The sequence below is a fragment of the Rhinolophus sinicus genome, linkage group LG03 (assembly GCF_036562045.2).
Source record: "Rhinolophus sinicus isolate RSC01 linkage group LG03, ASM3656204v1, whole genome shotgun sequence".
Lineage (NCBI taxonomy): Eukaryota > Metazoa > Chordata > Mammalia > Chiroptera > Rhinolophidae > Rhinolophus > Rhinolophus sinicus.
In genome coordinates, this window is record NC_133753.1 from 196,399,541 (window position 1) to 196,426,245 (window position 26,705).

A 26,705-nucleotide genomic window follows, 5' to 3' on the forward strand; every position below is an offset into this window, starting at 1 on the left:
AGGAGTGAAGAGCAATGTAAAGGGAAGCGATGTAAGTGGTCAACGACGCCACAGAGAAAAGCATATGGCGGTGAGGACGGGGTCTCTGCCTGGTCAATTAACACACACTGACTGGGAGCCTGGGAGAGTCCGGGATGGGGAACAGCAGGAATGCATGTGTCAATGCTGGGATGTGAACGTGGGCTCTAATGGGCATCATGTATGAAGAGCTGAAACTCCACATGCTCATGTCACCCATGGTCCTTCTGCCTAGGCTCATGCTTGGGCATGTTTGATCTTGTCCCGTTGACCAAATCAGGTCACACAGCTAAGCCCAGAGTCAATGAGGCAGATGTAGGGGTACCCCAGGGAGTGGGTGCAAGAAGGAAAAGCATTGCAGATATTTTCCAAACAATCAACCACACCATCCACAAGCACAAAATGAGTTTTCACTCTGTTGCATGCCCAGCACGCAAACCAGGTGGCCTGCACGTGACAAGCAAAACAATAGAGCTTGTAGGAGATCAGGGGGAAATATATGCCTGATTTGGGGGTCAGCAGAGTTTTCTTCCAGCAGTGCACAGAAAGTGCTCATACTAAAGGGAAAATATGGATAAATTAGACTCCAAATTTTTTAAAATCTTCTGTTAAAGAAAATAAAGCAAGGTCAAAGTTACCACCACAATATTTCAAAACCGTTTCACCGCTCGAATTCATGAGCCATAAAATATTGAAGAACTGGAGAGGTCTCTTAAATGTGTTTCTTCCTTTTCCAAGTGAAAAACTGAGGGTACCCCAAAAAGGTTATATTGCTTGCCAAGGTCAAGACCTTCCCAGGCATAAGTGATAAAGACTCGTACAGCACGTCAGTTCTGACTCCCTCTGCTGCTCTTTCCATCACACAGCAGTGCCCATTCTCGTCTTAACATCACACGGGCTCTGCAGAAACTATGATCGTCTGTGACCTGGTAGTTTGTTTATTGTAAGATGAGCATTATACAGCAGAGCAAGATGCGACTGAGATGTAGTCGTTCCATTACGCCCCAAAGTAAGATGAACGAGCTCTCAGGTCAAATCAAACGTTCTCATCAACAGAGGTGGTGCAGGGTATGGCAGGGGATCCATGCAACCCTCAGACTTCCAGTTCTGTGATGGTCCCCTCTCTCATGTATTGACGTAGACTCATGTGGTCCGAGTGGAGACATGTTCACTGATCAGTAGGACATGCCTCAACTTTTTAAAAAATAAATCGAAGATGGGTCCATGTTGCCGTTAAGTGTAATGAGCTAAATGTAATTTCCCTAAGTCCTAGCCTCCTGGATGCAGACATGAGTAAATGGGATGAGGTCTGTGTCTGTTCTGAGGAAATGACACACGCCTTTATTGACGACGTTGATGAATTTACTCCAAACACATATCTGTCCTTCTTGACTCTACCAAGTATGGAGAAAAGCTGTGCTGACAACTTCAGGCCAATTGAATTCCTTATTATATATTTTTTTCCATTAACCAAATGCTAGACTGCTAATAAAGGAAAGCAGATTCATCGTTACAAGTTAGCCATGTATCCTTACTCACTGTTGGGATCATATCCAAAGAGCCACCTAATTGGTGGAGAATATAACAGCATTTTGCTTACTTGGAAATCAGGAAGTCAGCAGACATGTCAAAGATGACAGCCTCAGATGCATTAAGCTGATGAAAAATCAGTGTTAATGGTTTATAGAAATGTCCTATTCACAACTGGTCATCTCAAGTAAAATAAACCCTCATAGTGAATTTAACAATGCGAGTCCTTCTGGGAAAATTTAATCTTCCAAGAAAACAAACTTGTGAGCATGTAAAATCTTCCATATTTATTTATAATCATGTGGTCCAGAGAAATTTGTAAAGTCCCTGAAAATTAAGATTTATTACTGAAGTATGACAGAAGGGTTTCACTGATGAGCACACAAAAAAATTGAACACTCTTCAGAGTACATCTGACCATTCCAGAATCACAGGACAAAAATGGCTTTGAATTCCAGAACCTTAAAAATCATTCTGAAGATCACATTCTGACTTGAAGATTGTAGCCCATATTTAATGTCATCAAAACAATCAGTCTCTGAGCATGTAAATATTTTCTTTCCGTGAGTTTTCCTATATTTCTTGGCAGTTAGAAACCTTTTTCTGGACACTTCCATGATGCTGATTCTCATTGCACACCCGAACTTTGCATCCCATTTTCCAAGTTGTCAGAGCACATTTTAAAAAGTTGAAAATGTTTATATGTCTTCATCATTACTATGGAAATGAAAAAAAGCAATACAATTTTGTTTGGGGAAAAAATCTAGAAAATTATAGAAAGGATTTGAGATAAAGAAAACTCCAATTTTTTTTTTAATTAAAATTTATTCGGGTGACAATAGTTAGTAAAGTTACATAGGTTTCAAGTGTATAATTCTGTAATACGTTATCTGTATCTCACATTGTGTGTTCACCACCCAGAGTCAGTTCTCCTTCCATCACCATATATTTGACCCCATTTACCCAATTTTTCTTGTTACTACAAATAAGAGCTTGTGAGCATAAAATGAATGTTCTTCTTTACTACCAGGAAGCAGAATTCTTCACACACATATTGAACAGCTCCAAGAAACACTTACAAACAATGCTAACAATCCCCAACTTGACTCCATGAGAATGCTGTGGAGGGGACAACACATGTTTAAAGGACCCCGGTGTGTCATGCCAGTTGTAGAATAATGTTAACACTGTCTTTTATGATGACACAAATAAAAGAAAAATGACCAAATGTGCATTCCTAGTAAATAGGTTTATATTACCAGTACACAGATAACATCCACAAAATCCTCACTCTTCCTGGAGGGCACAAAATATGGAAAGCAGTCATCATTCTCTTAGCGGGTAAAATATGCTGCCTGAGGGCTCAGAGTAGGACTCTGAGGAAGGGACTGCAAGCTGAAGGCTGGAGTCCCTGCAGGCTGGTGGCCAGGATGCTGGCTCAGAAGACATGTCACAAGGTCTTCTGGAGAACTGAAGGAAGAGCCAGCGATTGAGGCCAACCAGCCACAGGCTCACGGTTACAGATGGGTGTTGGGGAGCAGTCCATCAGACAACAGATAATAAACGAGAGTAAAACCAACAGATGTAGTATGTGACCTCGCCCGAATGGTGTTCTAGAAACAAGACGAATTAATTTCTGCGACAGAGAAAAAGAAAGAAAAGGGGCTCTACTGGAAAAATAAGAGAGAAAGAGGGAAAGAGAAAGAAGGCAAACACAAAAAAATCTAGAACCCAAAGTAAGGAGGTAGTGAAAGAGCCAGAGGCCGGCTGAACCCTGAATGGTGTCCACAGAAAACAACAGGGTTCGTATACTTAGTCCTCGATTCTTAGCTTGCAGTAACTCGTTCTTAGTTTTGACTTTCAGACACATAAGTTGCAGAGACTCAGAAGGCAGCTATCTGGCTGCTACCCTGACACTTCCTGGTGGTGCCAACCTGTTCTTTCTGCCCCCAACTCTGGCTGGGCCAGTGTGAGCTGTGACTGGTGCAGCTGCTTCTCCTTGATCTGTCCCTGCTCCATTGCTGGGACCATGTTGTGGCAAAAGGAGGGAAAGTATAAGAAAAGGAAACATGTTGCTAGTGCCTGTGTGGATGACCCAGGATGGAATCACTCTAGGGCCAGGTCCAGAGGGCAGCAAAAGTAGGCGGTCACATGTGTGTCCTCAGGTGAGATACGGAAGCTTACACACAGGTAAGTTTCTATCAATGGTTTTCTCTTTTGTATTTGTTTTAATATTTATAAATACTCACTATATGACATATAAACATAATTTTGTTCTAAATATGGAAAATATAGTTAATATATCAAAGGTATAATATGTAGAGTATTATATAAGCACAAAGTAGATAAAGTATATGGAAACATTTTTATAAATGCATGTGCATATATATATATGTATATATACATATATACACATATATATGTGTGTGTGTGTATATATATACATATATATGTATATATATACACACACACACATATATATATATATACACACATATATATATATATACCTACAGTTATGTTTATATATACAGTTTTATTTATTTTTTAATTTTTGCTGGTAAAAGCTTTGCTTTCCTTGAAGAAATCTGCCTTATTTTCTATTAATACAGATTGAACCTATAATTAATACAAACCCATTATATCTATAACAAGATTGCCTTGGTTTCTAGAAAGATCCTAGACCAATTTCAAGCTTCAGTATCACTGATAAAGATTGTCCTTTACATTCTCCACGTTTGTGTGTTTTTCCTTGGTCTTCATTTTTTTTTATTTTTGTTTGCTTTTCTCTTCATCTAACTTGGAATTCTACTAATTTTTTTTTTTCTTGAGATGATCCATTCCAATTTCTTAAGGTAAAGTGGTTTCATTTGTTGTTTTTTTTCCCAAGAATATACGATTGAAATGAGTGACCGTTCTCGTCCTTTCTTTGACGAAACTCGGAAATGTGAATATGTTTAGCTGAGAACGAGGTGCTGCAGTCCCTGTCCCTTTGTTTCCTGCCAGCCCTGTAGGTGCATTTTGAAAACAGGGAAGCTCTTGATCTCCTCTACACGAATCTGTAGATTACTGTGAATCAGTGCGCTGGTATGAGCCAACGGAATCCTTCTGCAGAAAATGCATTTCTGTCAATGGCATAAACATGTCCTTCATCCTGAATACGAGCAGCTTTCCTTCCTGGGGCTAAAGAAACACTAATGTCCCTGAAATGGCAAAGGTGGAAATTGGTGTGTCCTCATGAGGAACAGAAATATCAACCCCAGTCTGTTCCAGGTGCTGCCATTCGGTTCCAGAAGAATGTGTTCAGGAGGGAGAAAAGAGGGGTTGAGGTGGGTCCAGCACCTAAATTCTTCTGCCCATGTGTTCCAGTCTCTATGCTGATGCTCAGCGATAAGTCATCTTCAAAGTTAAGAGCGACTTTCTAAACAAATATTCTCCCTTATCTTTTTAGTATTTGAACCAAGTAATTTGTTAAATACTTACAGATAAACACAAAAATAAATGTAATGATTTCAAGAAAACTGCTTTTCCTCAGCTCTTTGCATGCATGGTTCTTGGGGTCGGTGGAGAGAGAAGTGAGATCTGGGGTCCAGAAAGCCTGGGTTCTACTGTCAATTCTGCCACTAACTGGCTGGTCCCTGCATGCCTCAGTTACTGCACGTGTGATGTGAGTTGGGTTGATGATACGGCACATATGTTCCTCTCTGTACCAACCCTCTTGTCCAATTCCCCCAGAGCACATGGGTAGACATTTCTTAGCACCCCCCCCCTTCCCTTCGGAGACCCACCAGCTGAACCCTCACTTTTAGGAAATAGCCTCTGTCCCGCACCCTCCACTGCTCTCTCTTTCCCTAGTTACCTGCTGGCTGCAATGGAGAACCAAGTCCTAGGAGAGGAAAGAGCCACAAGGTGGAAGCACCTTGGGTCTCTGAATGACTACATGGAGCAGAGACCTCACCAAGATGTGCTGGAGTGTGGTGCCAGTCAGAAATAAAGTTATGGTTTAAAGCTTAAGCCAAACCTCAAACACAAAGCCACTGAGATTTCGGGGGAGGGGGGATCTAACTTACTAGCACATCAAAGGGTGCTTCTTAAAAATCCCTTCTTTCTCTAAAGTTTAAAAATCTACTATATATTGTTCAGAGGGGATAAAACCTACCTCCCCAAATTCTATACCCTAAATGAATTAGTATTATAACAAAATTTCCTAAAAAGAACTCTTAAAATTACAGGATTTAGAGCCAGGTTAAGGTTTATATAGTCAAGCTTTTCCTCCTATTAAGAAATTAATTTTGTTAAAAACAAAACAAAAAAACAACAACAAAGAAAGTTTGGTGTGCTTTACCATTGTGTACACAGATGCATACATGCTAGCTCCCTCTGTTCATGGACTGAAATGTTTATATAGACGTGAGAATTAAAACACAACAAAACAAACTAAATGTGGACATAATATTTTGGCTTGGTAAGTATCATATGGACTTCCTTGGAGTTTAAAGGTCGAGTGATGTTGGATTAAGCCTATGGGCCTCCATGCTTTAAGGAAGTGTTTGGAAAATTCCTTGGTCAAATGAATGTCACAAGAAACCTTCAAATGGGAACCATCTTGGGAAGTCACACCCAAGCATGGGGCTGCCTGGACAGTGAGCCCATCAGGCTGATGAGGCAGTGAACATCAAAGGCACTAAGAGATATATGGCCATCTCCAAAACGTCATACCTTAAAAATCTGTGTAGGTACTGGCGGCTGCAGGGTGACCAGGAGAAGACCCCGTTGCGTCCTGCCAATGTAGGGGACATTATGTTGCCCTCAGACTTTTTGCACATGTTCCCTTCTCCATCATGGACCATGCCAAAACTACAAGAGAGAGAAATGGTTCTTTCAAACAAATAACAGTTTAAATTGTCTACTACACTTTAACAAACATATGACAACACGGTGAAGACTCCTGTACTTCTGTGTCCTGGTCGGGAAGAAATCAAAAGCCCTAACAGCCAAGCTGTAGAGATCAGTCACACGCATGCATCCATCTGTGGGCTTTGTTTGAAGGTACACCTGTTATTCTTGAGTGAAAAGGAAACCCCTTTGGGGCTCTGGCTCCAGCTGAGTAAATGGGGACATCACAAGCTACAGTGGCTGTGGACACCCATAACATGGATTGTTACAGGTGTTTAAATGCCAGTGTCAGTCAGCAGCCCCCACTGTCACCCTGCACCCCTGAGAATCCCACTGACTGAGCTACCTTCCCCACCAAGTGCTTCTCTCCTTAACATTCTAAGGCTTTGGCCTGTACAAGAGCCTGGTACTGCCATCTTCAACTGCCCCACAAGAGCACAACTTACTTGGGAAGAAACCATGGGGTGTGGGGAGCTCTATATAGCCCTGAAGTCTTCTCATTAGAGCAAATACTATTTTGGAGAGTGAAGCTATTGTTCGTCAGTGTCTGATACCCACCCCATCATTCTATAGACCCCCTGAGAGAGGGGCTCTGAATGAGTGGGACCCAGAGGAAAGGAGAAAGGTGAGAGAGAGAGAGGAAGAGAGGGAGGGAGGGAGGGGGAGAGAGAGAGAGAGAGAGAGAGAGAGAGACAGAGAGAGAAAGAGAGAGAGAAAGATGGACAAGGTGGCTGCTTGAATCTGGAGACATTCTGCAACCCAGCATCCCGGGATGAGTGGAGGGAGGGCTGCAGGGACAGAAAACATTAGCGCAGGGCACAGGAACTCCCAAAGAGGCCAGAGAATCTACTTGTTGCCAAGGCTGAAGTCACATTTTCTGACTTTACTATTTTGCTAAGAGCTGTTTAATAACATCAGTAAAAATAACAAGTCATGTTTTTAAGCACTCACTGTTTTACAGCCAGGATATTAGCCATGCTACCTATGTTCTCTAATTTGAGCCTCACTCCAAGTCTGTAAGGTAAGTGTAATAGAGTGACAGCAAGACCGAGGACTTCTGGGAGCCTGGTCCAGGGTCTGAGTGTCAGGACTGGAACCTGACACCCTGACATCAGAGCCCGGGACCCGTGCAATAGTGAAACCAGAGCATGATTGAAGGGTGTATCCAAGAAATTCTAGCATGCAAAATGGTCCAATTTCTGCAAAACTCCTGCTCAGTACCAAGGGTGATGTATATGCAGTCATTTTAGCCTCCACCCAATCTCTGAAGTTCTATTAAAAGCAATCAATCAAGGCCAGGGTAACCATATGGCAGAGAAAATGTGTCATAGCTATGAAAAGATTCAGGCTATAATCACACATGGGTGGCTGCCTTAGGGAGAAAGTGACCAAAAGACATACCAAAGTCCCCTCCCCTGGCTGGCCTTGGACCTGAGTATGAAGAAGACACTTTATGTCCCATCAAGTGCCCTGGATAGATTTGCTACCACTTCTGCCCGCATTTCTGAGGTCTTCAGAGTCACGACACCCCAGGTCTGCGGACGTCTTGGTCTTAAGCATATCCATCCACGGTGTTTTCTATGATTCTTTCTAGCACTCATCTCACACTTGGCTGTGCATCAGAATATATGAGAAATGCACTGGACAGGGCGGTTGCCCCACACCCACCCTGGTAGGTTTCTGATTTAGTAGGCTGGGGGCTGGGCTCTGGCATTTGGGTACACAGCCCATGCCTCACATTCTCACAGAGGACTGTGGTTCTGCTCCCCACCCAATGTCAGCACCACTGTTTTGAGAGCTGTGTTTCCGAGTAGGACAACACCCATGCATCGTGCTCTGACGGACGCCAGCACATCAGCACAGACGTGCCACACAGTGACCGCATCTAACGTGAACATGAACATTGTCATGGAAGAATGAGTAGGACTCATTTTGAAGATAAGATTGGTATTTGGCAACCTAGAAATATAATTATTATTCAAGTTATATGTATTACATGATTTTTTTTTGTTACCATGAACCACAGTACTTTATTCAAAGTGGCCATCACCCCTATGTTAATGCAATACATAGATCTAGTTTTCTTGCTTACCTACTATCTAACATGTATCCAAAGAACAGAGATTCTTCTTATCCGTGCTCACAGCCCCAGAGCCAGAGCACTCCTCAGCCTGTACCAGGTTCTCCATTCATGTTTGTTGAATGAATAAAGAACAACCTTCCAGCTATAACACCAACTCCAATACCCAGATATAAATGTGATTTCAGAATAAACTGGACTAGAGAATTATATTCACTATCAGATGCTTTTAATATCTTCTGCAGTACTCTGTTGAGTGATTCAATTGCATCAACAAGTATTTCTTCATTGCTAACGATACACCTAAATGAACAGCCAAGTATATTAGAGGTTGTATTAATTATTTCGGGTTGTTCAGATAGTAGAGGTTAAGGAAATGAGAAGCTCTCCACAGAAACCATGGGCCAGCGTCATGTGGATGATAAATGATACCCTGAGCCTGATGACGGTAGGGCACAGATGTCCAGAGCTCTCATGCAGACTCTCCAAGGAGCACAACCCATCCTCCATGAGAGGCAGAAGGCTGACGTGGAGGCGGCAGTGAAGTGCAACTCAGGGGGGCTTGGAAGGTCAGATACCTTGGAGAGCATGAACTGTGGAAGTGGGGACCTCAGTGAGGGTCTTGCCTCTGTCATCCATAAATGGTGTGACTTTGGGCAAACTACTTCAGTACCTGAGCCTCACTTCCTTCACTTGTAAAATAGGATAAGACCTTCCTGATCAACTGTACAGACTACCTGACACCCTGTATGTGTCCCCAACCAAAATTCAAAGCTTCTATCCTTTTCACTGATTCAAATGTAGTTTTGGTCAAATCACTCAACACCTAGATGTCATTTGTACCCATGTGCGTGTGTGTGTGTGTGAGTGTGTGTGTGTCCAAAAGTCAATGGGTTTCAAATACTTTTTGGAACAGAAACAAACAAAAAATCTTAACAGGACTGACAATAAATAAAATTGGCAAGAAATGACCCTTTACTTGCTGGCGTTCCCCAGGGCACAGCCTGACAATCACCAGATGGATGCTCTAAGGTGTGGACTTGCCCTGATAGTCTACAAAGCCTTCAGATCCCCCAGTGCCTCCCAGGCACTGGACCCAGCGGGAGGGGCCCAGGTTGATGACGGAGCCGAGCCCCTAATCGTGGGGTGTACACATCACCGTCAAATGCCTGAACACATCTAACATCACAGCCAAGCAGGACTGAGCAGAATGGTGTTAGCAAGCCTATCCCGCTGCTTTGGACACTTCCCTGACCTCCCCTGATTGTGCCTCTTGCAATGCCTCCAGCCCTCTGCTGACCCCTTACGTGCCATGTCTATTTGAACTTTCTGTCAGACTTTTGCAGGGTATGTATTACTCGTCCTTTTATAGAATCGCACACAGTGCTTTGATGACAGAATGTAAGTTATGCCCAGAGAACGGGTCCATAAATGCTGAAAAGACAGGGGACAGAGTGATGGATCATGCATACTTCTGGGCACAGTAAATATGTTGTAATACTATCTCAACACTCTGAAATGCTAATGTAAATGAAGTATTTCAGTCTATTGGATGTACTAGGAAAGTTCAGCTCAAAGAGTATGATTTCAGTTGTGCCTGCTCACACCTGCTAGGATATCCCAGGCTCTATTGCCTTTGCAGATAGAAACCCCGGTAAGAGACCAGGCGAAGTACCTGGGTCACTGTCAGGCTCTGGGAGAACCACAGTGTATCTGAATCCGTGTGCCAGGTCCCTGCCCATCAAATGGCATGAATTCCCTTTGCAAGTGGGAATTTTCAAGTGGATGACACATTCTCCAAAACGTGTAGGTCTGCGCCAATTTTTCAGCACTTGCATAGAGCAAACCACATGTCCCGTGTCAAGTGATTTAACAGAACAGGAAACTCTCCCTGCCCCACAGTCCTGACTCAGTCCCACATACAGACAGAGAACACACACATTCTCACTTCTGGTTCCAACACACATCCTGAATGCTGGTTCTTAGCAATTTCTATTTTTAGGTAAGCTTCCCCAGTATAAACCCCAAGACGTCTAAACAATAATTATTAAATAAACAAGTTGAATAGAATAAATGTGCTTGTCTTCAATTCAGCCCAAATTGAGAGTTTGGTGACTGAGCCTGCGGAGCCACAGGCGAGCTCATGTGCTGCAGTTTGGAATGCTCACTCTTCGCCCGCTCGCTTGCTCCCAGCCTCACGCCCTCCTCCCATTCCACTCAGGCACACGTGCCTACTGCTCAGCCTGGCCGGCCCACGGGCTCAGCTCGTGAACGAAGACAGAGATTGTCCAAGTGGTTTCTGTGGTTTGAGCTACACATGACACTGCTCTGCCCATTTTACAAAACGCTCTCCACAAAGAGCAGGAATTCCAGCGATTACTGCCATCGTGATTCTCACTGTTATTGTCACTCATTTGGGCACGGAGCATGCAGGGTTCATTTGCACATTCCCTACAGACATTTGCTATTTCAGTACGACCAGCAGCTATCCCACTGGCAAGGTCGGAGCTCCCAGTTGCTGCATGTCGAGCACCATGTCCCCTACATGTAGAAGAGGAAATAAAAGCAAGCACCCATAGTTGTTGACGAAGACTGAGGGCCTTGTGTTGGATGTATCGAGTTTAACTTTAGTTAATTCACCACCTGCAACTGCTAGCACTGCCGGTGCCCGTATCTCAGCTGCTGATCTAATGCTGATTTGCTCAGCCCTCTGTGACTTAAATATTTCTTACCTTGATAGTTTAATTAAATTCAGGTATGGTTCAGAGAACAGCAAGAGGCCCATGTCGTTAAAATAATGAGAGTTTTTGATGTTTTAACTCTAGCAGCCTATTAAAAATACAATTATGATTTAACTGAAGACTTTATAAAGTGTAGGTGCAATTTTCTAGGCACTGAAAAAATCAATCATTACCTGCAATGATGAAGGGATCAGTAATAGGATATAAAGCTTCACTTTCAGGTCATTAGTTCACACACAGCAAACGTCTGCGGGGCGTCCGTGGGTTCCACGCAAGGCAGGCACAGGTGTGTACACGGACACACAGGCCCACATACATGAACGTACACACACAAACACACACAGGCAGATGCTCTGAACAAGTCAATGCCATAAGCCACCTCCGTCTATTGTCTAAATAGAGGATGGAGACCAAATCACTGCCGTTTGGAAGGTTTGAGATTTTGCAAGTAAAATTGGGGTTAAAGTGAAAAATGGTAATTTTTCGTTGTGTATTTCCTCGAAATTTCAAGCGCTGCTGCAGCACAGGAGGACAAGACTGGTATCCCCACCATTGGTGCTGAGGCCACCAGGGCAATTGCAGGAAGTCAGCAAGTGGACCATTAAGGGAAAGAAACAGACGTTGCCTCAGGTGAGGCAGCTTACAGCATGATGAGACTACAAAAGCTTATCTAAGAAGTTTATAGAATTGATAGCAATTGTGTAATTGATAGAAATTTTTCATTCCATAGGAATAAATGTCAGCTTTTGACATCAAAAGACGCCACCGATGACGAGCTACCCACTGCTGAGCGCTGCTTGTCCAGCACCGGCGTCTGTCTGTGCCAAGCCCCCACGCCCAACCATTGCCGCTGATGCTGTCATCCCACTTCAAAGCCAGCAACCTGGGTAAGTGGGAAGGTAGGGAGCAAACCCTCTCCTACTGGGCCCAACCTGCTGTTGCACCTGCACTCCCCAAGCTCTGCTCGGCACACCAAGCCAAAATCATCTCTACAGGTTCCATAAGTGAGCTCAGTACACAAACTCAGGTGTAACGAGTTAAACATAGGCGGGCTTGTTACTGTCCTCAGTCTTCTGGAGTCCCCTGAGAGGAGCTGACCATGTAATGAGATTAGCCCACAGGACAGGGGAGAGGGACCGATACAAGAGTTGGCAATGGTACACGCATGTGTGAGCCAAGTGTAAGGGAGGAAAAGAGCGAGGGAAGTGTAAACCTTGCACTGAAGGTGCAGGACGAGGCACTAAGACAAATTGATAGCAATTGTGTAATTGATAGAAATTTTTCTATCAATTTTTCTTGTTTGTACAAAACAAGTACCTAAGGGAGCATTTCCTACTTGTCCATGCCATTCTCCTTGGGTATATGTGAATTCCCCCTACATATATGACTTAATGAGTCAGTATTTCTATGGCAGCCAACTGGGCGGGGAAGGACCCTGGGCTCTCCACTCCCATGCTCACGCACTTACTTGTGTCCAGACTCGTGGGCGATGGTGAAAGCCAGTCCAAGACCTGTGTCTTCATTGATCGTACAGCTGCGATATTTACTGCACATTCCACTTATGGGTGCAAATCCTATGGAGCACAAAGGTCAAAAGAATATTGAGCAGTATTGTAATAAAATAAAGGAAGAGATTGTCTAATATACGTGTATTTACCCCTCTCCTTTAGGGAAATGTGGTTCTCATCTTCATCTGCTGAAATATGAGATGGGAAGCTCTTGGGTGATAAAAGAGAGGGCCCTCAGTGTGGGACGAGGGGGTCTATTGCCTCTGCGTGGAAAACAGTGTAAGGCTCTATGAAACGTTCATGTCCCATGTTACAACTGGACAAAGCAGAAGAGGTTTTCACTGCAGATGGGGGAGGATGTCTGACTTGTTCTAGAAACATCTGTGTCCTTAAAAGATTGAGTGAAAAAGTGCGGTAGGGAATCGATGTGTCAGGAAGTCCTGAGACCACTCTAGGTCCCAGGATTTGCCCCGAGGAATCATAGACTAAGGATCTATTATACTCATGGGTATGACTTCACCTGGCAAAAGGACAGAGAGAAAAATCAGCAACGGGAACACGTACTTGGGAAGGGGTCTGCGGGGACCAGGCATGAGCTCCCAGGGCCTTCTCCCAGTGAAGCCACACAGGATGTCCCAGTGACCCCAGTGACGCATTGTGACAAGTGTGGACTACTGTTCACCAGGGAAGCTCATAAGACACTCAGGGACCACGGGTTTTCTGGGGGCTGGTCATATAAGCACGCTCTGCCTGGCATGGACCCAAATTCCAGATTCCCCGGAGGTAAGCAGGTGTCCTGCATAAACCGCATTATTTGTGTGGTTCAGGCACAGTGAGCCACGCTTGGCAGCGAGGCTGTGGGAACCTTCTAGAGATCTAAGTGCTCAGAGGCCAGCCAAGGGCCAGTATTGTAAGTAGGCTTCCCGAGGACAATTGTCAGGGCTAACCTCTATCAAACTGAGTCCTGCCCGAATGGTTTTGTTCATTTCTATTTTTTATTAAATTTATTGGGGTGACATTGCTTAATAAAATTATATAGGTTTCAAGTGTACATTTCTATAACACATCATCTGTGTGTTGCATTGTGTGCTCACCACAGAGTCAGTTCTCCTTCCATCACCATATATTTGACCCCCTTTACCCTCTTCTACCACCCCTCTCCCCCTTCATGATCTGATAACCCCTAAACTGCGGTCTGTGTCTATGAGTTTTTGCTTGTTTGTTTGTCTTGTTCATTTGTTGCTTTGTTTTTGTAATAAACGTTCTTCTTCCCTAAGAACCTGGGGAAAAATGGAGAGGTAGGAAAAATATCCAGGACAGCCCTCGTCAGTAGCTCACTGTGCTTTATTTACATGGACTAAGTGCCACCTCAAAAATATACTCAGCCCTATAAACATGTAAAAAGATTGCTATGGTTGAGACATTTATAAAGATATGGAAAAATGGCGAATATAACATTGTTGTGCTATCACTACAGATATTCATAAGCACACCATTTCAGCCACCTAATGAAACATCCTTGAATCTATTGACCCCATTCACACACATGGAGGAAGAAATACAAGAAATATTTTCTTAAGTTAGAAGAGACAGGAACTCTTGAATCTATGAGGGATGTTTCCCTGTGAAATATTCACTTTTGAGAAATAAATGCATACTTTTCTGCTTGGCCAAAGGTTATATGGGGAAGTGAGCCTCTACAATTGTACTCAGCAGTGGTCGCTGCTTCTGGATTTGGAATGAAGGCAAAGATACTCAAAATCTTATGTCACAGAAGGCACATAACACAGGTGCGTTTTTCAGAACTCTGCTGGGGGATCTTACCCAAAGTATCACAGGGTTCGTTCTTCCAGGAACATATATCCAGACCGGTTAGTAAGATGGCATGGTCATGACGAGTTCCATCTTTCCCCATCAGGCCAGACTGCCACTGACAGAAGCTACTTAAGGTGTGGTCTGCGTGATGGCTGATCACAAGCCCTGGCTGTGCAAGAAAGACCGAGACCCCCCATAATAAGAGAAAGAAAACAGGTGATAATGCAATTGTTGTTAGCATTGGATCACAGCAAACTCTCACATACTTGGATTGCAAACACATAGAAGGATCTGAATGGCACATAAGTTATCCATTTTACATATTAAAATACAAAAAAAAAAGGTCGTGTTCTATAAAACCTGTACAGATTCAGTGCAGACACTTACGTTGACTTCTCTAGTTCTATACAAAAACAGCCAGGATATATGTAGCTGACCCTGAATGCATTTTCAGTGACCCAAGAAAGATTACTTCAGTGCATATAATTTTTGCATTTAAAATCTTTGTAAAACTGTTTGCAAAGTTATATGAGGCAAGAGGTTCATTTACATGTGACTGAGCACATACACTAGCACACCTAGCCCATGGGTGTTTATTTCACAGCCATGCTGAGCAAGTGGGATTTCCAGTTTACAGCTCTTTGAATATTTATTACTACAGTGTTAAGTTAAGCCATTTTCCTACAGAGCTGACGTATTTATGAGAAGAGCAGGTCAAATGGGAAAGCTTCATTTCTGGAATAAACTGGAAGCAGAAGGAAAATATATAGAAGACATTCAACCTTGTTCATATATACCAAGCTCTAACAAAGAGATAGTGAAATATCAGCGTGAAGAATGTGTGAACTCGTGGGAAATGAATAATTTATGTGTGGGGTGGGCAGGAACATCCTCCGGAGCAGGCTGCGATGAGCCTTATTTATAGGAACGCTGTATCTTCCTGTGGAAGGTCAGAGAAAACCAGGTTAAATACTTCAAGCTTAGGACAATGTGTTGAAAGCTTTCATGACTAGAGTATTACGTTGGAACATTTATCCCTCAGTCATGGGACATGTTTTCTCCTTCCATGTTTATTATGTCTTTCCAGAAAGTCCTATATGCCTGAGCTAAATGGCGAGCCTCAGCACTCGGTCACGCCCTGCATTCTTCAGCTGGCGATTTCCAGGAAAACTGCATTAATTAAAGTTAACACAGGTGTACGATCAAAAGATAACCTCGCTTATTCTTTGCAGCTTGGAGGAATTCCAAGGTGAACACGATTTAATACAAGGAATAATTAACCTGTCACCTGAGAAGCCCTGCTGGTTCAGCACCCGCTTCCCCGACACAGACACACACTCACACAGAAGACAATGGACTTGTATCTTCTTGACTGTTCAGCCTGCCCGTACATGCTCCCACACTGCCCAGGAAAAGAGCACGGCCCCGGAATATTAAAGTCTGGAGGCATCTTAGATCTTATGAATGATCTTAGATTTCATCTAAAACATTGGTTTTATAAATAAGAAAATCATGGCTAACAGGAGCCTCTGCCAACACATCAGCAAAGTGGAAGTGGGTGCGGGGAGGGCACCCTGGCCCATGACCCATCAAGGATGAGCTCTGGGCAAAATACCAGTGAGGGCCTCCGATGGCAGAAGCCCCATTACTGTGACAGGAAATGTTCACATACATCTTCATTGTGAACGGAAGTGTAATATCCGTGCATTTAGGCAGGGACTTGCAGCTTTTCCCAAATGCTACCAAGAGCCAGCACAACTGGGTTTCTGTACGCAACGAGAGAAATGTGCTCATCATAGCAGAATCTCTATGAGAATAAAATCCTAAGACTGAAGGTGGTGAGGGTTAGTGGGCTCAGTCTCAGAAGCTGGGAGATAATAGAGCGAAACAAAGCAATGCCACACAGTATGATTTAAATTCTATGCTATGGGGCATTTTCAGTTTTCTAGCAAAGGACATAAAGGGTTCATTCAGTTCTACCCAGCAACCTAAAAGTTCACAGTGGCTAGAGACACAATTTGTACTTTTTATTCCCAGTGCGTTTCCCACCCTTATATTAAAAGCAGCTCTTCTATTCCATTTTTCATGAGCCAATTAAATTAGTACTTCTTACTACCTCTGCATGAAAACCACAAAAAGTAAAATAATCATTCAAGGAACTGACAAGCAGTGCATTGAGTTAGACAAAAAAATATTTTAGAAGTTTTGTCCCCAAGGGAAAGGGAAGTAAAGAATTATAGAACAATTATATTAAGGAAAACAAAGCATTAGTTTACATTGATTTTTCTGGGGAGAGGGTCTGGAAAGCTGCTGTGTTAAGAGATATAATACCTGTTCTTCTTCCAGAAGAATCAGACCTACAATTGCAATGTTGATGTTTCCTCCTATGGTCCCATCTTTGAACAAAGCAGACACCTGAAAAAGACAAGCAATTCATGTCAGTCCCCATTTGTGACACTTTTTTCAGAGTCCTCAGTTGGCCTGGAGTCCTGTAATCCCTGTGATCTCCAGTTATTTAGCAACACTACGTTTCTTCCACTGCTGGACAGACAGGTACCGGGATCTGTATTGACCAAGATGGATTGTGGAATCCTTGTCGTTCGTGCCTTGGAGTGAAAAACTGAAGTTTGCGGAGGGAGGTTCCACCTCTTCTCGAACACCAATGAAGTGATTATAAGGTCTCTGAATTGATAAATGTCCTCATTAGATAGAAGGAGGATTTTGTACTTACGGGGATGACTAAGCTTTTCTGGCAAGGGATTCCAGAAGCATAAAATAAATGCTTGGGAAAAGGCCAAGAGGACACGAAAAGAGAAGGAAAAGTGGAAAGAAAATGATCAAAGAAAGAGGCAAACATTAGAGGTGATGATCGCAGATGTAGAAATGAATATTAGAGTGGCAGTTAGGTGATGAGCAATGACAGATGGCAGTGTAAAATGCACCGGGGAGCTGACTTGGCACTTGGCTGCCTCACAGGACTTTACACTGCAGGTGTGGAAACATTAGAGAAGCTCTGCAGAACAGAGGCAACACCTGCACAAATCAGAGCATCCTGGCCCCGGCTGTCCTTAGCCCTGTGGGCATGCAGTGGTAGGGACATCAGTGTCACCATCTCTCTCAGTTCCCTGGGGGGGCGTAAGCCACGGGCAGTCTACCAGAGGTGATGCAAGCTATAATAGCCACGTGGCATCATGGGAACGTGACACGCATTTAGGGGCACTCTGTTCACTGAGGTAGGACTTAAAAATATTTTAAAAATACTGTCATCACAACTATTTTTTAAAACACGTTTGGTGACGCAAGATTTTGTCTTCTGTTATCTAGATGTCACTTAGGTGAAACGGAATTTAGACCTCTCATCACTCTTCCATAATTGCCATAGCTGCCAACCTGGGACACAGACACATTTGACCTGAGATGACATTCAAAAGGGTTGTACTGTATTTCTGTTTCTTAGGTAAAATAAAGTAAACTCAATATGTGGACATTAATATTCCTAACAATGAGTATTCCTATAGAACCATCTCTAATCACACACATAACGGTGACAAACAGATATGATGGCTACAATGTCTCAGCATCCTCTTCCAGATTTCTGGTAACTAAAGACATCAGTACATCAAGACATGTTACCGGCTTACAGAGAGGGTTACATTGCTTATCCTCCGATATAGTCTCTGAAGATCTAAAAATGGCTTTCATTGGAGCACAGTAAAACTGAAGGCGATATCACAGATAAAATATTTCTATGTATGAGACATAATTCTGTAATAAGAAGTAGACTGTAAAGCATACACACACACATGCCCACGCACATCCCATAAGGTGTAACTATACACGTGGCCTCAAAAAGAGGGAAGTTCGTACCATGTTGAGAATTGTCAGAACATAGGTGGTGATGTTCTCATGGCCGTGGTTTTGCATCATCTTTTTGTCGACCACCACCAACGTCTCCACGTTCAGTTCTTCATTCCTGTGAGACTTCAGAAGAGAGCGCTTGTGCCGTGAGCAAGACTTGTACTCGTCAGGTAGGATGAAAAGGTCTTCCTTGGGCACCTTGGGCATGTCTACAGAGGGAGGTCGGGAGAGCAAATTCATGCACATTCATCACACAAAACCAGGGGTGGAACTTATTCTATTGAAATTGGATTTTCAAGATGAATGATCATGAATGAACCATGTAACCCTGAAAACTTTGTGACGCAAAACTTGTGTTAAAGTGAAACAGAATTTTAAATGAAGTCCATATAGTCTGGATGTCATGGAAACCATTGCTATGTTTACCTTTGTAAAATTCGGTCCTGATCTAAAACAACAAGAGAAGGTCATGTGGCTCTGAAGAGCTAGCATCCAAAAGCAAAATGTTCAGGCTCTAAGCGTAAGGATTTGTGGAACAGGCTCTGAAAAAGAGTTATTGACAAAGCGATGGAACTGACCCAAGAAAGAGTGCTATCTTTCACTGTTTTCTTAGCTGAAGACTTTTAATGAACCGACAGTTTTTATGACTCTCAGGTCTGCACACGTGACTGGTTTGTCTGCAGTGTTTCAGATGGGTTTTCCCGAAGGCTTCTTCACTGCAGACCTGACTTTCCTAGAAAGCACCATGAGTATTTACCTCATTTACTTAGAAAGCAAAATACACTCTGTCCCCTTGAAGGTAGCCATTTATAAATGGTTTTGGCATATATAATCAACAAGTTAACACTATGCTAAAAACAAATCAGTTTAGTGATGCCTCCGAACCTGCGGTTAGAATTGTGGCATGTGAAAGTAGACTTCAAAATATTCATGTATTTAGCATTCCATAAATGATTTCAACTCGATTTATGGACCACGCAGCTAGAAGATGTTGCTTTGTTAGACTGGTACCCACGTCTAATACATTTTATCTCTCTTGCCTAAAATACTTCCAAACGTAAATGATCCTTTAGGAGGATAATAGTTATACCAGCTAATGGCTACTAAGCTCTCATCATCTGCTGTTAACACTAATGGAATTGACATAGATGTGAACTCTACCCTAAGAGCTGTCTACCTGAAATTTATTGTCTCTCCACCAGCCCAGCGATGAGGCCACGGGCACACAGGGGAGGAACGTAACTGGCTCCTGGTCCCTCCCTCAGAAGTGTTGGAAATGGGTTTCAGATTTGTCCATGTGGGCCCAAGCCTTCCGTCATCATCTCCACCAGTGGAAACACAAGTGCAGGAGGAAAGTGAACACGATGGGAGAATAGCAGCCTCCCTGATCTCTGTACTCGGACCAGCAGCAGAAAACCCAGGGGTGGGAATCTTACTTGCTAGGGCTCTGACCAGCCCCTCCTAGGAAGTCACCTGCCCCTCATTATGGTGACTGCAGCATTTCCCCCAAACACGAGTCCCAGCTCAAAATCCCTCAGCAGGGCCAGCAGCCAGGAGCAGCACACTGATTCATGGGCCTGAGGTCCAGGGCAACTACTGATTTTGAGCAAATCAATCTGCCTTTGTTTGCCTTTTCCACAGAGAGATGCCCAGACACACAGAAAGTCTCTCATTTTCAGAACCAGAGACTCTAATAGGGAAGAGTCTTAGAAGTGTGATCCCCACTGACCCAGAAGCCCAGGGGAGTTCAAAGGCTCATGGAGAAATGGGAATATTCACACGCGGATGACGGGTCCCGAGCGTTACAGGCTTCAGCCTGGAAGTCACGTGTGTCAACTCTGCTGGTCACACAACCCCAGCCCCCAGGGGCCCAGGAGCACAGCACTGCCAGGATCCCAGCAGGGAGGGGACAGGAATAGTTGGCAAACCAAAACAGTCCATAGTGATCACTAACGTCTTCCACTGGCAAGAGGTGTTTTACGACCCTTTCCTTTTCTGGTTTTGTTCTAAAAGTAGCTACTTTTTTTCCATTTTCCAAATACAAATCTTATTGTACATATTATCAGTCTTTTTCAAATAACTGCCTCTCACCAACCAACCCCACTACAGACATTCTAAAATACCTGTCAAGACAACATACTTGTACACACGCACACAGCTGCACACGCAGCCACAGCAAACAGAATGCATTTACTACCTTGCATGCACAGCTGTGCCTTAGCTGCCAGTGGCCTGAATGACTCTGATCACCTCCAGATAAGAATGAAAGGGTCCCATTCGCTTCAGAATGGTCACAACAGCTGGGTTTTCTCAGGACCTGTGACCACATTTGTTCTAAACCCTGGCCTGTGGGGAGGTGAGATAACCCTGCTCACCTCTCCTGTCTGGATCAGGTTTTCCTCCCGGATACATGAAATGTGTTCTGCACTGATCACACCCAGCCATGACCCTGCCAACAGGCATTCTGGCTCTGACCTTGTCCATGGTTTGCCCCTGACCCTACCTGGCCCACTCCCCTGCCACCTTCCCCTCTGCCTCTCCCGTCAATGTGGCCCCAGGCAGCGTCGCTGAGAAGTACACCCTGTTCTAATACCCACTCAACCTGCCCTCCCCAACTTTCTCAGACTCCTGGTCACCTCCCTTTGTTCTCAATTCCATCCTTCATGCTGCTTCCCTTAAGTGAAACGGAGCCCACTGACTAAGTCGATAATTTGGCTTTGAGTGTTTCTATTTGAATGTAGCGCAGTCCATTTGCATGTAGCACAGGATTTAATTTATTGGCAGATACGAGTTCAGATGACACACAGGTGCTGGCAGTTTAATGGTACCTATTCTTTCCCTGTAGGTGCCACGTGATTATGAGTCATTCACTCCATTCCACAATACTTACCTGTACACACACACCTCTATTTTAGGATCCTGGCTATAGCAGCCCAGGAAACCAAAGAACAGACAAAGGTGAAGGTGGGCACAGATGAGCTCCTGGGGGAAGGGTTAATGGAGTGATGCCTGAGGGGAAAGCTGGAGGAAATGAGGGACATTCCAGAACACATGGACTCCTATTCCTGAATTTGTGAGAGGTTCTTACATAAGATGTAAATAACATGTCACCTCCTAAATGTTTGTGACAAAAAAAAAAAGACTTCGATAAAGCCTTGGTTGAGAAATAGTAGGTAAATTACATCATGCCTGGTCTGTCTTTCGATGTGGTCGGTCAAGTGTATAAATATGAATAAATTACTTCAGCAGGAAAAGTATGTGGGCTCTAATCAATCTAGACCTCAAAAATATAGAATTACTGAGGAGACATGCCAGGGTTCTTTTGAAGACATTCTGTATTTCTCAGCTGTGTGTCACTTAATCTGCCCAGGAAACAACTCTAAAAAAAAAGCACCAAAAAACCCAGAAATATTTCCCATTATCTATCCATCTACTATGGAGACAGGTTTTGTACTGAACACACAGATAATGGGCTCACTTTAAGCTTAGCAAGTAGTCAGTAAATGTCACCTCAGGGACAGACACACTTTGAAGAAAATTCAGAATGTTCCACTGACTTATGGAAATGTCAGAAGGGTTAAATACACAAAGAGAATCGCCCTTACATACATTTCTTGCGTCTTCCACAGAAATGCTGCTTTGGTGGGTGCCTGGGGTGAGAGCCGCCGGGTAGGGGTTGATTCTCCTGGTAGAAGAGGTGGCGTTTTTCCAGCTCCCGATGCCTCTGGACCATGGTTCCCTGGAGCCCCCTCTGAGACCGTGGTTCTGCAGACCGCTTGTACAGGATGTGGGAGGCAGGCCCGCCCCCAGCAGAGGTGTTGAGTGTCCCTGCTAGGTGTGGAGGAAGTGGCTTTAAGAAGTAATCTGCTTCTTGTGTTCTTATCATGCCTGACTGGAGAAACAGGGAGGAAGAAGGAAAACACAATTGTATTTCCAACTGGAGACATGACCAGCTCTCCAAGCATTACTTTCTTATTTTATTTTTTTCTACTTTTATGTTGTAAATATTTTTATTAAAAATAGAGTTAGCATACACTATTATATTAGTTTCAGGTGTACACAAGAGTTATTCAACATTTATACACCTAAAGAAGTGATTTTTTATTGTTTGTTTACAAGCACGCTGAGCCCTCCCGTGAGAGCACGTGTTCAAGGGTTCACACCTGGGCTGAATTTATGAGAGGGAAAGACCTGTTTCTGTGCTCTTTCCATCCACACCCTTGCAGCACCGTGGGTCGGGCATTCCATGACTGGACTCCAGCAACAGAGAGAGATCACACACTATACTAACGTCAGTTAATTTAAACCCAATAATAGACAAACCACACATATGCAAACCTAGATTATTAGTACAGCTGTGTGTTTACAAACAAGTAAAGTAAAAAGATGAAATCACAGTCCTAACAGAGTAATTTGCAAAACTCTTTACTCTTGAGTATAATATATATATATATTTCTATAAAAGTATAATTTAACAAAATTAATCCATAAGCATAAAATAATTTCTTAGAGAATCAGGAAGGTCTTTCTAAGCAAAATATTAAGAAAAGAGGAAAGAACTGACATTATGAAAACACTAGAAATGTCTATACAGTATAACAAACATGTAGTATAAAAACACTAAAAATGTCTTAAAGAAAATAAAATTGGGAGACTACTCTGTGCCTTTTAGAGTGATGAACACTTTTAACGCTTGACAGTAACAATTGTTGCAGGACATGGGAACAAACAGGCCACGTGACATGCTTGAAAGTATGAACTGGGGCCAGGCCCAGGAAGCAGGTCCCATAGCTACCGACACTGAAAATGTACAACTCAATCATAGCAATTTAACTTTCAGAATTCCTCTTGTAGGCACTTCTCCAATATTGATAAACACGTATGAACGTATAATATGTTGCAGCATTGTGAGCAGTAGCAAAAAAGTACAAATGAAACAAAAAAAATAGTAAAAACGAGAAATAATTTAAATGTTTACCCATTAATTCAAGGTAATTTTTTTAAAAAGTACATTTATATATTTGGAGAATACATACCATTGAAAAAAAGATGAGATAATTCTGTACTGACGATAATCATAATTAAACATTTTTTGCTTGAGTTCCTGAGACCGTGGCCAATATATTCTATATAATACCTAATTTATCACAGCGATTCTATGATGTGAGGGTAACCATTACCCTCTTGTTCAGGAGGAAGTAGATAGGTAGAGTGATTAACATTTTCAAGGTCAATCATAAGGTCACCTGACGAGGAAATACAGTGTAAAGATTTTAACAAAATCAGGATAAATTCAGAACCTGTAAGTTTAAGGTTTACACTGGAGGGTTTCCAAAGGGTATTAAATGTTTTAAAAGTATATAATAAAGTATATAGCATGGTCCCAATTGTGCTCATTTTAAAAAGCATGCATCTGCACTTAGGGACTTTTCCTGGAAGGGCTGATGAAAACTTATTGATGGTGGTTATCTCAGGGAGAGGAAGCTGAGGAGGAGGGCTCCAAGAGGGGAATTCCACTTTCATTTTTATATCTTTCTGTACTATTCAAGTTTTAAAATTGTGTGCACCCTTACTTAGGGAAAAAACAACAACAACAAAAAAAAACAGTCAGTGGCACTCCTGCATCACGGAATTACAGGTGAATTGTTAAAGTCCTTACAGATGTGACTAAATGTTGCCCTCCTTTCAGAATACAAGGAATCACTCCTAAAGAAATGTCATGGCATCATGTAGAACTCTCCAATACTCAACTACTGGAATTACAATTGTGCTGATATTTACCAAGTTATTTTGACAGTTTAGTACATGGAGCCAGGCACTTACTAGGGCCTCAGAGACGCTGACGCCCAGGTGCCTGTTCAAATGTGCCTCTGATTTCGGAGCCCCTGTCTGATTCTCATTGGGGTCGATGCTTAGGGTACCTCATTGCCACTGAATGAAGTTCCAAGTCAAGCTGGGTTGTCTGTCTGAGTGAGTGGTTGTACGGGGTACAATGGCAGGCATGGAGAAGTACTTCTTAGACCTTGGGAAAGGGGCACATACAAGTCTTGGGAACAGAAGGGTTGGAGTGGGTGATATAAAAGAAGGGAGACCAGGCTTATCCTACATTTAGAGATTAAGCACTGGCCCCAGTGTTCCTGCTGGTGGAGTAGAGATAAACTTGGTAAATTATTAATGAAGCCATCAGCTCCATAGGGGGCAGACCTCCTGAGGCCCAAATGCCACCTCCCAGTGGAATGAAATTCTTGGGACGCAAGCTGTGGATCCCAGTGGGGGAGGCAGCCGCTCACACCTGCTCCACACCAGTGACTGTGGAATCTTTCTGACAGTCCAGAACTCTACCAACTAAACTAGAATGTGATGCTTTAATGTCTGCAGTTCTATCAAGGAATAGCCAAATGTAATTAAATAATAGCTAAAGCCAGTTGGGTTTCATCCTTTTGGCATTTCAGCTAACCCAGGAGTAGCATGACCCATCGACAATATGTTCAACCTTGTGTAATCACATGAAGCAAAGAGGTTTTCCCCACTATTGAAAGCAGTTTAAGTATTAAATGAAAAACAATCATTTTTGCTTAAAAAACAAAACAAAAAACTTATCTGATACATAAACAATTCCTTGCTTAGAATCCCATCACCAACCCTCGGTTCTCTAGAGTGGATGTTATGTAGCATCTCTTGTGCAAGCCCAAGAGAGGGGTCAGGTGAGACAGACACCCAGCACTTACCATCCAATTCTATATCATCATTTGTGTGACCTTGGGGGATTTACTCAGCCTCTCTGTGCCGTTTTGTCTCCTAGACGGTGGACAGAAGGATAGCTACTTGCCATGAATTTGTAGCACTTAATAATATATTTTAAACACATGACCTACAGCAGACATGCAAAGGAGCGATGCTGAATTAATGAAACACTGAGTGTAAAATATCTTACCTCAGCCAGATAATTCCGAGGACTTGGGGGGGTTTCATTGTACAGTAGGAGACCCCGCTGAACACAAACGTTCACGTACACTGACACCACAATCGCCCCACACACATCTTTGCTTCTGGCCTGATGCCTTACTTTTTACACTCTTTCTGGCTTCCTCGCCTAAAGCACTTTTTTCTGTGATAGCTGCTCCAGCCTCAAAACCATCCCTGCTTTACCCCGGGTTCAAGGCTACATTCTGGGTGGCCGAGGCTGAGAGGACCAGATCCTCAGGCAAGAGTGACTAGTTGCAGCTGGTGAGTTTTCATTAACATAGTCAGTCATTGTACTTGTTTCCTGTATAATTTAGTATGAGTTACAATCTTCTATATTTAAACCACCCCCAATTTCATTAAATACACAGAACATAATAACTAGTAAGACATATTTGGGTATTCCTTGATAATCAACAGAACATGAAAAATACAAAAAGTTTACTCCATTATCTTGCTGTATTAGTTTGAGAGTTTATTTAAAAGATTAGGGTAATCATGGAAGATTAATGTTTTCTTCTTATCAAAGTTTTTCTTTGCTGAATCAAGAATATTTATTTGGAAACTCATAAAATCCCTAGTGTACAGCTGCCCACAGTTACCACTGGGATGTCAGCTGGGTGGATTATTAACCAGGCTGCAGAAAAGCAAATATCCTCCAGGCTTTACAAGGAGCTCTCCTGGGCACTGCATCTCTCACGGCCAATTCTGTAAATCATTTGACATTGGGAAGCCCACCAAACACTGATGTAACATTTATAAAGCAGGAAAGAATGCGTGCCATGTTGGTGCTGAGAAAATGCTGTTTTATGAACAATGTAAGTAAAAGACAATGTTGAATATTGAAAGCAGGATGTTTTCTATATTATATGTGTTGTTATTCAAAATTTGAAAGTTGGTAGATTTCTATTAATGTATATTTATTTATAGAAGCTGTTCATAAAAGTTGCATGAATCAAAAAATAAATGGAAACTGGGGAGAAATGCATGAATGTGCAACCACTGAGCCTGTTTCTCCTGCTGTATAAGAGATCCCCACTGAACTGGTACCAAGCTTGTCTCAGATAACACCATGAGCTCTGTGCAAGACAGCTGGCTATCACTCAACACAGTGAAAACACAATCAGGCTCATTAAGAGGAAGAGGCGTTTACATTTCCTTTTCATTTCATTTTTACTCTCCTCCTTCATCTTTTCTCCAAAAGCATGATTTGTGTTGGGAATAGTCTACTCATTCTCCTTAGTGATGTCTCAGAAACACAAGGCAGTTTCAACATTCACTGAACTTGTATAATCT

General features: G+C 42.9%; 1 protein-coding gene across 2 annotated transcripts in view; it reads right to left on the reverse strand.

Moving 5' to 3' along the window:
- ADAMTS16 (ADAM metallopeptidase with thrombospondin type 1 motif 16) overlaps positions 1 to 26,705 on the reverse strand; it is a 133,198-nt gene that overhangs the window by 66,855 nt on the left and 39,638 nt on the right. Inside the window, exons 4-9 of one of the 2 annotated variants that reach the window (XM_019743385.2) lie at positions 22,056 to 22,338; positions 18,456 to 18,655; positions 16,920 to 17,003; positions 14,598 to 14,757; positions 12,734 to 12,839; positions 6,268 to 6,405 (exon numbers count right to left, since the gene is read on the reverse strand). In XM_019743385.2, coding sequence (XP_019598944.2) covers positions 6,268 to 6,405; positions 12,734 to 12,839; positions 14,598 to 14,757; positions 16,920 to 17,003; positions 18,456 to 18,655; positions 22,056 to 22,338 — 971 coding nt within the window. The remainder of the gene's footprint in view (positions 1 to 6,267; positions 6,406 to 12,733; positions 12,840 to 14,597; positions 14,758 to 16,919; positions 17,004 to 18,455; positions 18,656 to 22,055; positions 22,339 to 26,705) is intronic. The other variant, XM_019743386.2, reaches the window with a different exon arrangement.